General features: G+C 44.6%; 1 protein-coding gene across 1 annotated transcript in view; it reads right to left on the minus strand.

The window, feature by feature from the left end:
• Positions 1-5,977: 5,977 nt before the first annotated feature.
• The window catches only part of LOC125756394 (keratin, type I cytoskeletal 9-like), a 47,990-nt gene continuing 41,196 nt past the window's right edge, over positions 5,978-12,771 (minus strand). Inside the window, exons 7-9 of the mRNA XM_049411093.1 lie at positions 12,166-12,228; positions 8,579-8,641; positions 5,978-6,133 (exon numbers count right to left, since the gene is read on the minus strand). Of these exons, the coding sequence (XP_049267050.1) occupies positions 5,978-6,133; positions 8,579-8,641; positions 12,166-12,228 (282 nt within the window). The remainder of the gene's footprint in view (positions 6,134-8,578; positions 8,642-12,165; positions 12,229-12,771) is intronic.

Here is a 12,771-nt window from a genome sequence, read left to right on the forward strand (position 1 = left end):
TAGTCAAAACAACCTCTGCAGCAAATTTCAGGCCACATCAAGACGCCTCCGACGATATTTTATACAAGGAACAAAGGACGTATACTTGACGCTTTTCTTTATTACATGCAAAGAATAAAGGTGAGAAAGTTAAAAGGCACACTAATCAGAAAAACGATTTTTCTGGTATTTTATATTATTCTTCCACAATTCCAAAATAACCACGCTTGCCGCGAGAACACTCTTGCTAAGTGAGAAAACGCACAATGAGAAAATGCGGGTGGCGACGCCACCTTGAAGTTCTCGCACCAAGCGCAATGACGTCATAGATTTTGACGGCGTATACTATATCCTACGTGGTTCCTCATCGGTAAAAATGAAGTACATTGACCTCCGAGGGGGCCATAAACTTAACATACGAAGATTCAGGAAATTTCTTTGAGCCAATGTTGCCAAAATAAGACAAGTACACTTTGAAATCCGTGGCGCCACGCGCAGGAAATTTGGCGCGAAATTTAAAAATGCTACGTTGACCTTCATTTTCTTCTCTAATAATAAACTTATGCTGGTGAAATGAACGGCATAGAGTCCTCAACGTAGACTTTATCAATATAAACCAATTCATTGTTTCACTTTACTGTCCCTTTAACGCAATCCGCTTATTACATTAGGCTGATCATTCAACGCCGACACAAAAGTCCACTTATCAGCCTAGCGAGAGGTGCGTATCGGCAGACAGAGAGGATGAGATTCTGCTGCAGGTGCGAAACGCAAGAAGTGTTTCTTTAGATAGGACAAAAACTATGACAGTATCAGCGATGGTTTAAAAACCAACAAGGTTGAAAAAATATACATATAGGTGGTCTTTGAGTCGTGTACGTAAGCTGGTAATCATTGTGAATACGCCACTCAAGTGGCACCTCATTACTGACTAAATGCTTTGGCACTTCAACAGAACAACACGATGGTAAGTCTTGAAGAAGCACCGTGAAATTTCGATTTCGTTTGAAAGGAACAGCTTTGTACTCCACTGACAAGGAACAATGATTAATTTTCTTAATAAGGTAGAGTGCGTACTCATTTTTTTTCAGTCCCAGTATTTGAACTGCGCCTGCTTGCACAGTACCTACTGGCTTTATTCTTGTTAGCGGTATAAGTGCCGTATATAGAGGTCTGTGGGCCCCAGGAATAGTACGTTTAAAACTTTGCTGATAACTCTTTTTAACACAAAGTTCGGCTAGGACGCAATGATTTAGGTGGCCCCATTCAGCTGGTTGAAATAAGAGTTCAGTACCCCTTTTTGTTTCTCCTTAAGACTATAGTACATCACATTGCATTTTACTGATGAAATTCGCGTACACCGGATGAATTTCACAAGCGATCGACTCACGAAGGAAAAGGTACTTCGTAATGACAATCGAGTGAACCTATCTTTTTTGCTACAAGTGGTGTTGAAACGAAGTCAACGGTTTCCTCGTCTACTCTCTTTAATCAATTTCTAGAGTTGCATTAGCAGTGCAAGCATTGTTGTCTTTCATCAAGGGACAAAAGTGCTTTGCTTGGCCGCCACTGCCCACAGCACGGATCGCGCTACCGTTCGTTAGTTGAGAGCAGTACAAGAATGCGAAAAGATAGGACACCAGTTATCTAGCTACATGTCACTTTTGTGGGAATAGCGATTATAAGATATGCCCATGTGACAAAATTCTGGAGAACATGTGCACCAAAGAATGTCCTTGCATGATGTATCAAGGTGGCAGAACACTCGAAGGAGTATCGAAAGCGCACGCTGGAGCGCATTTCATCTTGTCTATTCTATTCCGTAGCGTGAGTTTCCGGAAAGGGCTCAGTTGGTGATTCCATCCATTTCGTTGCCAGGTATATAAATAGATTTGAATGTTTCCTCGGAATTGATGCCGAAACAGTTTCACCTGCACGCTGAGACGATACAGAGACATGCCATAAAAACTTATCGCGATGGAGTACACAAGATAGATGGTGAAAGCGATTAATTGGCACAACTTGGCTTTCGGAGCCGTGGCAACATTTCCGAAATGTATGAGACAGCCGTTCACTGTGGTTTGACATCATAAGAGTTCGATGCGGCGCTGTTTAAGCAGATGGCTATGTTAGGTAACCGAGCAAAAAGATATGCATATCAGTGATAGGAAAGGCCGGGTAAATTGCTCAGGAATTTCAGCAGGCATTCGCATCAGCAGTGTAGTTTTAAAACAATGGAATGTCTGTAATATCTCTGGCGCTCGCTTCCGTAAATAGGCAGCAGGTGCACTTACCTGCACCACCTGTTACACTACCTCCTGATGCCCCACCGCCAAAGCCATTGCCAGCGCCATAGACACCACCGTGACCACTGCCATGGACACCAGCGCCAAGGCCACCACCTACATATAACATGAACATATAACATGAACAAGTAAAGGCATGTTTTCTTACATGCACCTCTATCAAAGCCTTTTATTTGATTACATCTGGTAGATGCTGGGTACAACGAAATAAGAGATCACGCATTGGAACAAAGGGAAACTTAATACACCACCTCCTGATGCGCCACCGCCAAGGCCGCCGCCTACACAACCTGGTAGAAGTTTAGGAAAAAATAGGAGCTTGAAGCGATGAACAATCCCTAGAACACGGGCTGTCGCCGAAGTGAACGTTTCGACAAGCGGTCTTCTTCAGTGGCAGCTTCGAAGAAGACAAGACCTCTTGTCGAAACGTTTGCTTCTCCGACACCCCATGTTCTAAGAATTTTTCATCGCTTCATCAACATATAGCATAAATAAGAAACATGTTTCTTTACCGGCACGACCATCAATACCGTTAATTTGATGAGTTGTCATAGCTACTGGGTACGGCGACATAAGAGAGCGTGCATATGGAAGTACTCAGTTATTGGAATAAAAGACATTCCGAGAGATCTATGCAGGCCATGTGACGTAGTTAGTTAGGCTTATTTCGAGAACAAGGCAGATGTCACATGTAAAACAAAACCTGTTATATTTCAATATGAACGTGGCATTATTTGCTACACGAATCGGACGTGCCACATAGAGTACATTCGGAAAACTGGTCAAATGTCGCATAAGGTGGCGGGAAGGTCACAATATGCTCGCCGAAAGTATATTGATCTGTGAGTGCCAAAAGTTCTCACCATGCTGACAAAAATGATTAGATTTGTGGACTTCGAGGGTTGTCAAACGGCAAAATTTGCTTTCCTTTTGTAAAGCTCTCTGCAACGTAGTTCAGGTCACATAATCACGCCTGGGGCGATCTTTTATATAAATGGCAAAGGGCGTATATTTGACATTGCTTTTTTTTTACAGCGAAAGCTGTTGTGAATCACAACAACCAATTTTGGCGCCGTAGTTGTCTGCCGCCGCCGTCTGTGTCCGTAACCGCTATCGCGCGAAGTCAAGAAATTCGGCAGATCCCACGCCTCGTGGGAATCGGTTTCACGCGAAGCAGTCAGCGAGTACTTCTATGCTGTAACTTATGGCTTTGAGCCGAGCGTTACGAGGTGGATCGACGTGTTTTTGTATGTGTAATAGTTGTGTGCACATCGTGAGCTTACCAGGCACGTCGACAACGCTGGCGTTTGAAGGGTAAATTGTGGTGAGACGTTATGCCAGCCCTCACGTTAGAGTACATACGTCAGTATTATCGAAACTAAGTGCACGTTATGGTGGAGTCATGTGAATGTCATACGTAACCTTTGATAACGTATTTCTCCGAGTCGAGCAATGCTTTGCTGAATCATAGGAATACAAATGTAATGTTTATTAGCCTGCTATAGAAGCGGAGCTAACACTGGAGCCACAGACGTTAATCTGATATGACGCCTCTATCGTAGGAGTACATATGCAGTGTTTATCACTTCATTGTAAGATAGCCATCACCACAACCACAATTGACGTTGCACGGACATTACACCTACATAGGCTGTTTTTCCAAACCAGTATATAGACCTGACATTCCTGTGGTAGAATACCTGATAGCCACGCAGAATGCTTGAGTTCGATTCCTGCTGGGACTTTTTTTTATTATTTCCATTCGTCGGGTCAACGCTGCCGATGTCGGTTTTTCCTGCGCTCTCGCATTTAAATACCCGACGCCAGTTCTCGCCATTCCCGGGTAGATATAAACTGTCAATCACCTCTAGCGCATACCCGTACACCGCAGGCCGTGGTAAACGGGTATGTGCGATACATGTCTCGAGGAAGGTTTGACAATGTACGGGACCGTCATATTCACGCGACAGTCATACTGATCCGACAGTCATATTCATGAAATCCCCTTACCCTCCAATGCCAGGTTTGGCCTACACTAAGTTAAGGAGGCGATTACGAGAGCACCCAGACGTAGGCGGCTAAGATAGATAGATAGATAGATAGATAGATAGATAGATAGATAGATAGATAGATAGATAGATAGATAGATAGATAGATAGATAGATAGATAGATAGATAGATAGATAGATAGATAGATAGATAGATAGATAGATAGATAGATAGATAGATCAGGCCCGTAGCCAAGAGTGGCGGGTCAGTTGGGGTAGTAGGTGTTTTTACCAAAAATTAACAATTAAAATAGGTGTTTTTCTCAAATAGTCAAGGTTTTCAGCAAGCGCCCCCCCCCCCCGTCGAAAAATATTCCTGGTTACGGGCCTGACGTAGACAGAAACGCTTAAAGTGCCGAAGCCTGGCCGAGGAATGCTTCGCATTTAAAAAATGAAATGAGAAAAAGTATCTGGACCAAAGATCTGAACCTGGGCCCTCTGCGTGGCAGCCGAGTATTCTACCACAGAGCCTCATTGTTTTCTTTTTCTTTAATGCACAGAGCCTCACTGGTGCTTAAAAGAACTTCGCAAAAATACCCTATACAGGTGTCATGTCGGGCAAGGAATCCTGTTAACACCTGTAATATAGTGTCGTAGAAGACTAAACTAACAACCAGGCATCCCACAATGCAAACTGCGCAACAAGTGGGTCGTTCAATGCTTCCAACCCATTACAAAGGCTCAGCTATAATTCTCCATCGTCATCGGCCAAAGCACAAACAATGTGCACGTAATGCCTTACAGATCTTTGGCAGATAACAGGCTTCTCCTCAGAATGACGAATAATGGCATAGTGGGTGCTTCCCTACTTCATAAAAATTACGGTGATTTATGGCATAGTGGGTGCCTTGCATGCGTATTTGTATTAGTTGCCCCAAGAGAGTTTTTAACGGGCTCTAGAAAGAGCGGTCTTCCAGCTTTCGCTGACTGTGCTGTGTGTTAGGCGCAGGAGTGGCAATTTTTTTATAAAACGCAAGTAAATGTCAGAATGTTTGGCTCCAACAGCTCATTAGGTTAGGCTGCACATTCAACGCCGACGCTGGAATACACCAATCGAATTTGCGAGAGGTCCGTATCAGTAGACGCAGGAAAGGACACTCCTCTCCACATGCGAAAAGCGGGAGGCGTTTCTGTGGACATGTCGAAAGCTGCACCACCAAAAGCGATGACACGAAAGCTGGCAAATTAGATGACAACGACAAGGACGACAACAACAACAACAAGTTCAGGTGGTAAGCGAGTTGTGTCCGCGAAACAGTTTTAGCTCCACGTTCAGACGATTCAGAGACTGGCGTCAAAACTTGTTACGACGCAACTCACAGAAAAATGGTGGACGCAATAAATGGACACGATGTGCCTCTGGGTGCTCTCGCACAACCTCTGAAACGTATGGGAAGGTGTACACTGCTATTTGGCATCATAAGGTGTCCATTGCAGTGTGGTTCCAGCAGACGAGTGTATTCAGCAACTCTTAGCAGTAATACATGGATGTCTGTGAAACGACTGGTCGTGTAAATTATTCAGGAATCCTAGCAGAAACTTGCATCAGCAGCGTATCGCTTCAAAATAATGCAATGTTTGTAATGTCCTTGGCGCGCGCTTTCGTAAGTAGGCAACCGGGGCACTTACCCGCACCACTTATTGTTACACTGCCTCCTGATGCGCCACCGCTTTCACCGCCCAAGCCAGAGCCAAGGCCGCCAATATGTCCACTACCGTGACCAGCGCCATGGCCACCAATGCCAAGGCCCCCAGCGCCAAAGCCACCAGCGCCATGGCCGCCATTGCCATGACCACCACCTATCGAACATGTAACATGAATAAGAAACATCCTGTTTTCTTATATGCTCCACTATCAAAGCCTTAAATGACACACTAAACACGAAATTTGACCGTCGGCGTCAGTGTCCCACGTCGTCGATGTCGTTGGGGACGAGTAGTGCGAAAAATCATCATCACGTGTTGACGTCAGCAATTGACGACATCATAACGTGACAGATCGCCAAAATTTGTCACGTCGTCATGACGTTTCAAATTCTGGCGTGACGTCATCTGACGTAACGCCACATAATCCCGTTGTAGCGCCCTCCTTTTGGTGGCGAACAAAACAGGAGAGCGCGCGACCTCGAGAGAAGAAATTAAAGACGGCGCTTCTCAGTGGGACGTGAAGAAACGGCTCGTGTTTACTGCTGGCGTCGATTCTGGTTCAGCCGTCTCTTTCCGTCGCTCCTGTAGCATAAGCCTACACTGTCATCACATGGCATCGTAGCTTGATCAAAGGTGCGCTGGCCACGGAGGTAGTGCAAAACCAGGGGAGGCGCCTCCGATCCTGTAGGCAGTGCGGAACCACGCTAGTTGCACAAAGCTTTCCGAGGTTGGCGGGGCGGGATAAATAAATCTAGGGAGCCTACATGACTGGCCGTCTCCCTAATACATCAGCTGAGAAGAAAAAGAAAATGGCTTTTGCCTTCGAGTCGCCTTAGATGAACGCACAAGGGACACTGTGATTTTCCTTGATTTCGAGAAGGCTTTCAATAAAGTACCCCCCAACCGGTTATATCATAAACTCTCAATACTAAATTTTAACGCCTATGTATTAGATTGGATTCGAAACTTCTTAACTGACAGTAAAAAAATTTGTTTACGCTAATGGTCACTCTTCTGCTCTTTTTCTCGTTGGTTCCGGTGTTCCCCAGGGAACTGCACTTGGTCCCCTGCTCTTCCTTGTATACGATAATGACTTACCGACTACAATTTCATCAGAATTACGCTTCTTTGCTGACGATTGCGTGCTCTATCGCCAGATTATTAACAATAGCGACCTACTATCCCTTCAAACTACTAATCGTTTTCTCATCGAAACTTGGTGTAAAAGATGGCCAATGAGCTTGGTACTAACATGTACTCTCTTTTATATTTTTACCCCAGGCTGTGCTATGCCGTCCGCGCATATTCAATTAATGGTTCCGTCATCGCCTCTGTAAGCGCTTGCAAATACCTTGGTGTCAATCTCTGCTATAGAGACGGACACCAAGGTGTAGAGACCATATCAACATATTAAAAGAAATACAAAATCGGGCAGTATGGTTTATTTCCTCTCATTATTCCTATACCACAAGTACACCAGTTCTGAAGTCGCGAGCTAACCTACCTAACCTTGTGCTCCTCCGAAAAGGTGCCCGTCTTTCCCTATTCCACAAGTTATTTCATGCACCTCGCCGGGCCTCCAATATTTCGCCAGCCTTCCACCGTTCCAGCCGCACCAACCATGACAAGGTCGCGTGTCCTCCTCCAGCCCGAGCCACTAGTCACCTATATTCATTCTTTGTCCGAACATCAAGTGACTGGAATGGCCTTCCCACTTCAATTGTGCCTCATGAAGACTCTCTTCATTTTAAGTGCAGTATCGAAGAACTAACATGTGTTAAATAAAATGCATGCGCCGAACCCTCACGTAAAACCCCTCCTGGTGCCTTTCAGGTATCGGAAATAAATAAATAAATAAATAAATAAAGTCATCAATAGATACTTTAATCCAAGCAATTGCGATGTTAAATGGTTCTTGCTCTGTTTATTTTCATTTACACCAAAATGCCTTTGATTTAGTCATTTAAATAACTACGTCGCAGTTGTTTTCATACACGCATGACTACTTATGGCTACTTTTACTGTCCTTAGGTCAAGTTGGCTACTTTTTGGCTAGTTTTTCCAATTTTCGGCAATTTTTGCCTTTTCGACGTGGCAACCCTGCATAGCGTGGGTTGCTAGAAAGGGCTTAGTTGATGATTGCATCTGTTTCAATACCACATATATCAGTACGTTTAAATGTGTCCTCGGAATTGATGCCGAAACAGTTTTTGCTGCACGTTAAGACGATTATGAGATGTCGTCTAAACTTTTAAGATGGAGTTCCCAGAAGAGATGGTGCAAACGATAAATGGACGCAGTGTGGTGCTCGGATCTGTGGCACCTTCTCCTAAACGCATGGGAAGGGTATACACTGTTATTTAGGTATCATAAGGGTTCCGTGGTAGCATTGTTCAAGCAGACGGGTATGTTAGGCAACTCTGAGCAATAAAATATTCATGCCTGTGGAAAGAATGGTTTTGTAATTTACTCAGGAATCCCGGCACACATGTGCATCAGCAGTTTAGCTTTAAAAGAATGCAATGGCTGTAATATCTTTGGCACTCGTTTTTGTAAATAGGCAGCAGGTTAACTTACTTGCACCAGTTGTTACACTACCTCCTGATCCGACACTGCCAAAGCCGCCGCTAGCGCCAAGGCCACCAGCGCCAACACCAGCACCTGCAGAACATATAAAATAAATTAGAAACGTCATGTTTTCCTACATGCACCACTGTCAAAGCATTTGATTTGATGACTGTGGTATATACGGGGTACAACGGGATAAGAAATCATGCATGCAGAAGTACTTAGTTGATGGACAACAAGACATTCTAAAAGCTCTAGGGAGGCCATGTGTCGTAGGTATTTAGGTTTATTTTGGCAACAAGGCAAATGTGTCATGTAATTTAAAGCCTGATTTTGTTTAAATATTAATCTAGAATTAGTGGCTACACGACTCGGACGTGCCCCTAGACTGCTCTGGAAAAACTGGTCGAATGTTGCGTAAGGTGGCGGGAAAGTTGCAAAGTGGTAGCCGTAAGCATATTGTTCTGTGAGTGACAAAAGCACTCACTATGCCGGCACAATGACTCGATTTGGGGACTTCGAGGCTTGTCAAGCGGCAAAGCTTGCTTTCCTTTCATAAAGCTCCCTGCAACAGAGCTTTATGAAGGGCACAAGACATATATTTGACGTTTTTTTTTTCACATAAAGCACGAGATATAAAGGTGGGGTCGTTTCACGCAGACAGCTTATTAGTAGAGGCCGGATTTTAGACAAATGCCTATTTTGTTCCTTGCTCTCCTATCGCGCCACTTTGATATATATGAGCATGAATTAGACGTTAAGAAAGGCTTTTATAGAGTTTTTATAGTGCCTATAAATGCCCATCTTTCGCGTTCGTGCCTAAATACCTACAAATGCCTATAAATGCCAAAATTTGCACTTATATGAACACTAATAGCCTCAAGTGTCACTCCCGGGTGCAGTTTGAGACCGTTATTCATGTTACCGCGCAACGTTGACTGTTCGGAACAATGGGGTTAAACCTAGTTCTCTATTTCAACCAACTCCCTTAAACAATCGCTAGCAGCAGTGAAGTGGGACAAGCCGGCGAGCATTCGCCGCCGCACTGACAGGGCGCGAGCGGTTAGCGAATGCGAAAACGCAGAGAGCCGTCAGCGGAAAGGAGAGTGAAGAGCAAAAAAAGAAACAAACATGTGATGTGCATGCGGCTTTTGTGTGGTTTGTAATTGATTTTTTATGGTGTTCACGGCAGTAGCGTAGACAGAAGTTTTTTCGGAGCAGGAGTTGGGGGGGGGGGGGCGTTCTACCACACTTTATGTATGCTCGTGCTTGCGCTTGTATCTGTGCACACGTGCAAAACGGAACAGTTTCGGGGGTGAGCGGTTAACCCCGTTAATCCTCATTCTGGCATTTTAGTGACCTGGCTATCTGCTCCTGCTCTGCTCTTCTCAGTCATGCCGAAAAGACCCAGGAGTGTGTTGATTCGACAGTGGAGACTTGATCCACCGTGCACAACACAGTAGAGACCGTGTTCTGCGAACCGTGAGGGACAAAGCACAATCGCACGACTATGTTCAACTGTTGGTACCTTTGTGCCATCCTAAGCAATACACTTTTCGTTTTCCTGTCGTATATAGAGGTCGCGCACGTCTTCGTTTGAAATTCCTTGCATTTATGTTAAAATTTATTCTGCCTATATATACAATAATCGAGGCTAAAACGTTGTTTTGTCTGCCTATTTTTGGCACCTAAAACAAGCTTTTTTAATGCCTAAAAAACCGGCCTCTACATATTAGGTACTATAGGTTAGGCTGGACATTCAGCGCCTATACTCGAGTCCACCAATCGACATTGAGAGAGGTGTGCGTCAGCAGAATAGGAAAGGAGACTCCGCTGCACATGGGGAAAGCGGGAGCTGCTTCTTTGGACATGAAAAAAGATACACCAGCATCAGCGAGGACACAAAAACCGGCAAGTCTGACGACGACAACAATTTAGGTGGTCTTCGAGTTGTGTCCTCAAAACTGTTTTAGCTCCATGCTAAGACGACTCAGTGACTGCCGTCAAAACTTGTTACGATGCAACTCACGGGAGAGATGGTGCAAGCAATAAATAGACACAATGTGCTTCTCGGTGCTGTGGCACAACCTCTGAAATGTATGGCAAGGACATACACTGTTATTTGGCCTCATAAGGGCTTCGTTTCAGCATTGTTCAAGCAGACGGGTATTTTAGGTAACTGAGCAATAAAATGTGTTTCTCTGTGCAACGAATGACTGGGTATAAATTATTTAGAGATCCCAGCACACACTTGCATCAGCAGCGTATAGCTTCAACACAATGCAATGTCTGTAATATCTCTGGCGCTCGCTTCCGCAAATAGACAGCAGTTGCGCTTACCTGAACCACCGCCTCCTAATGCGCCACCACTTCCACCACCAGCACTGCTGCCAGAGCCAGCGCCAAAGGCAGCGCCATGACCACCTACGCCAACGGCAGCACCTACAGAACATTTAACATGAATAAGAAACGTCACGTTTTCTTACATACACCGCTATCAACGCCTTATATTTGATCACTTGTGGTAAATACTAGATACAACAAAGTAAGAGATCATTCATACAGAATTACTTAGTAATTGGACGACAAAGAACTGTACATGAGCGACGAATGGCGCTGTGGCGGTGAGACATCTCATTGGATCAGCCACACAACAATGTTGAGAGAAGAATAGCGATTGATTTACATCTTAATCAAATCGTAGGGTCACGGTTATTTGAAGTTGGAAAGTTTTAATTTGCGATGCCAGATTGACCAAGCTCTAAAGCATGCCTCTTTATTTACGCATGTACTGCTCACTTTGTGAAAAATTATAGGGCAGGTACATCTATCTGTTGGGCCCCCTGCTCCACCAGAACAGCTTGTAATATATGAAGTGAAAGAAAGATAATTAAACGTAGAATGTTTGTCGTCGTGCTTTTTAAAAACACAGTTTTCAATTGAAGGCGTACGCACATACTGACAAAAACTGATGTCTCTTCACGAGCCTTAATGCCCAGGTACGCACGCTGCACAAAGCACTCCTGCATTAATCTCTATTACAACAGCATGACAGATACAAATTCCATCTGAACATGGAAGATACCTCCAATAAGCTCGCTCAATTCTCTCATGTACAAGGTCGAAGCGCTCCCGAAAAAGTTGGCGGTGGTGTTGTTTAACGTCCGTCAAAACATCTGCCTTTCTTTGTCAAAAGTAGACAGAGAAAAATGAGCAAAACTGTTTAGCAAGCATAGACACCACCGAGCCCAAGAACAAGTTTTGGAGAAAAGTGGTAATGTTGTTAGAGAAAAAAAAATCAGAAAAGTTGATTGGTGGATGACAATAACCAGCGACATTGAGTTGCGGAAAGGGGGCCATCAATTAGAATACGCTTAGGAGGCACATGAGCGCTATTTTAGTTTCGCTTAGGTAACATGCATAAAGTAAGGAGGATGCACAAAATTGCTAGACGTGTTTAGTGCGCATCGCTTATAGCAACAGTGGCGGTCCAGTTCACATTAGAATATGGGGTACCGGTTGTCGCACCACTAAAACCTTTCCAACTTCCAAGTATTGTATAGCCTATCATGTACCGATAATCTTCGATTTTGTGAATCAAGAGGATGTGTCCCTACCCAAACCGCCGGGCACACCACCTGCTGATCCACCTGCTCCGGCGAGATTAACACCTCCAGCTGCTGCAAAAAAAGGTATAGCATGCAGCCAGAGAATGTAAAACTTCCTCGAGTACTGTGGAACTATTTTATTCTAAGAAATTTAACATTTTTCAGTTATATTATTCTGCAGTACGTGAGTATGCCCGCAAGGTTAGCGTTCTTAGCTAGTCGTAATCTACACCTTGTTAATAAAGTCACAGTTTCGCCGTAGCGGGGAAGCAGTGAATGCGACAGCAACAAATTGTATTGCTATACGAAATAAGGCTAGCAGCTAACTCTCTTGGTTTCGATCTCGGGCCACTCTACAATTTATGCTTGCCTTTGAGTGACTTAATGTCGTAAATGCTAATTTACAGTGGAGCTGAGGGGAAGCCTCAGCTCTGTTTAGGCTTTCCTCAGCATTCGGGACCACGCCCTTACGGTCAAAGTTCACATTTGCTGCTCGACGCAGCACCTGCCCCACCTCCATCCCCCCTCCTCCAGCGTCCATGCTCCTTCGCCCGAGGATAGACAGGCGGGGCGTTTCCTCTCTGCTTGAGGCACAATCGGCTGCAGGCCTCGCAC

This window comes from Rhipicephalus sanguineus, chromosome 11 (assembly GCF_013339695.2).
Source record: "Rhipicephalus sanguineus isolate Rsan-2018 chromosome 11, BIME_Rsan_1.4, whole genome shotgun sequence".
Lineage (NCBI taxonomy): Eukaryota > Metazoa > Arthropoda > Arachnida > Ixodida > Ixodidae > Rhipicephalus > Rhipicephalus sanguineus.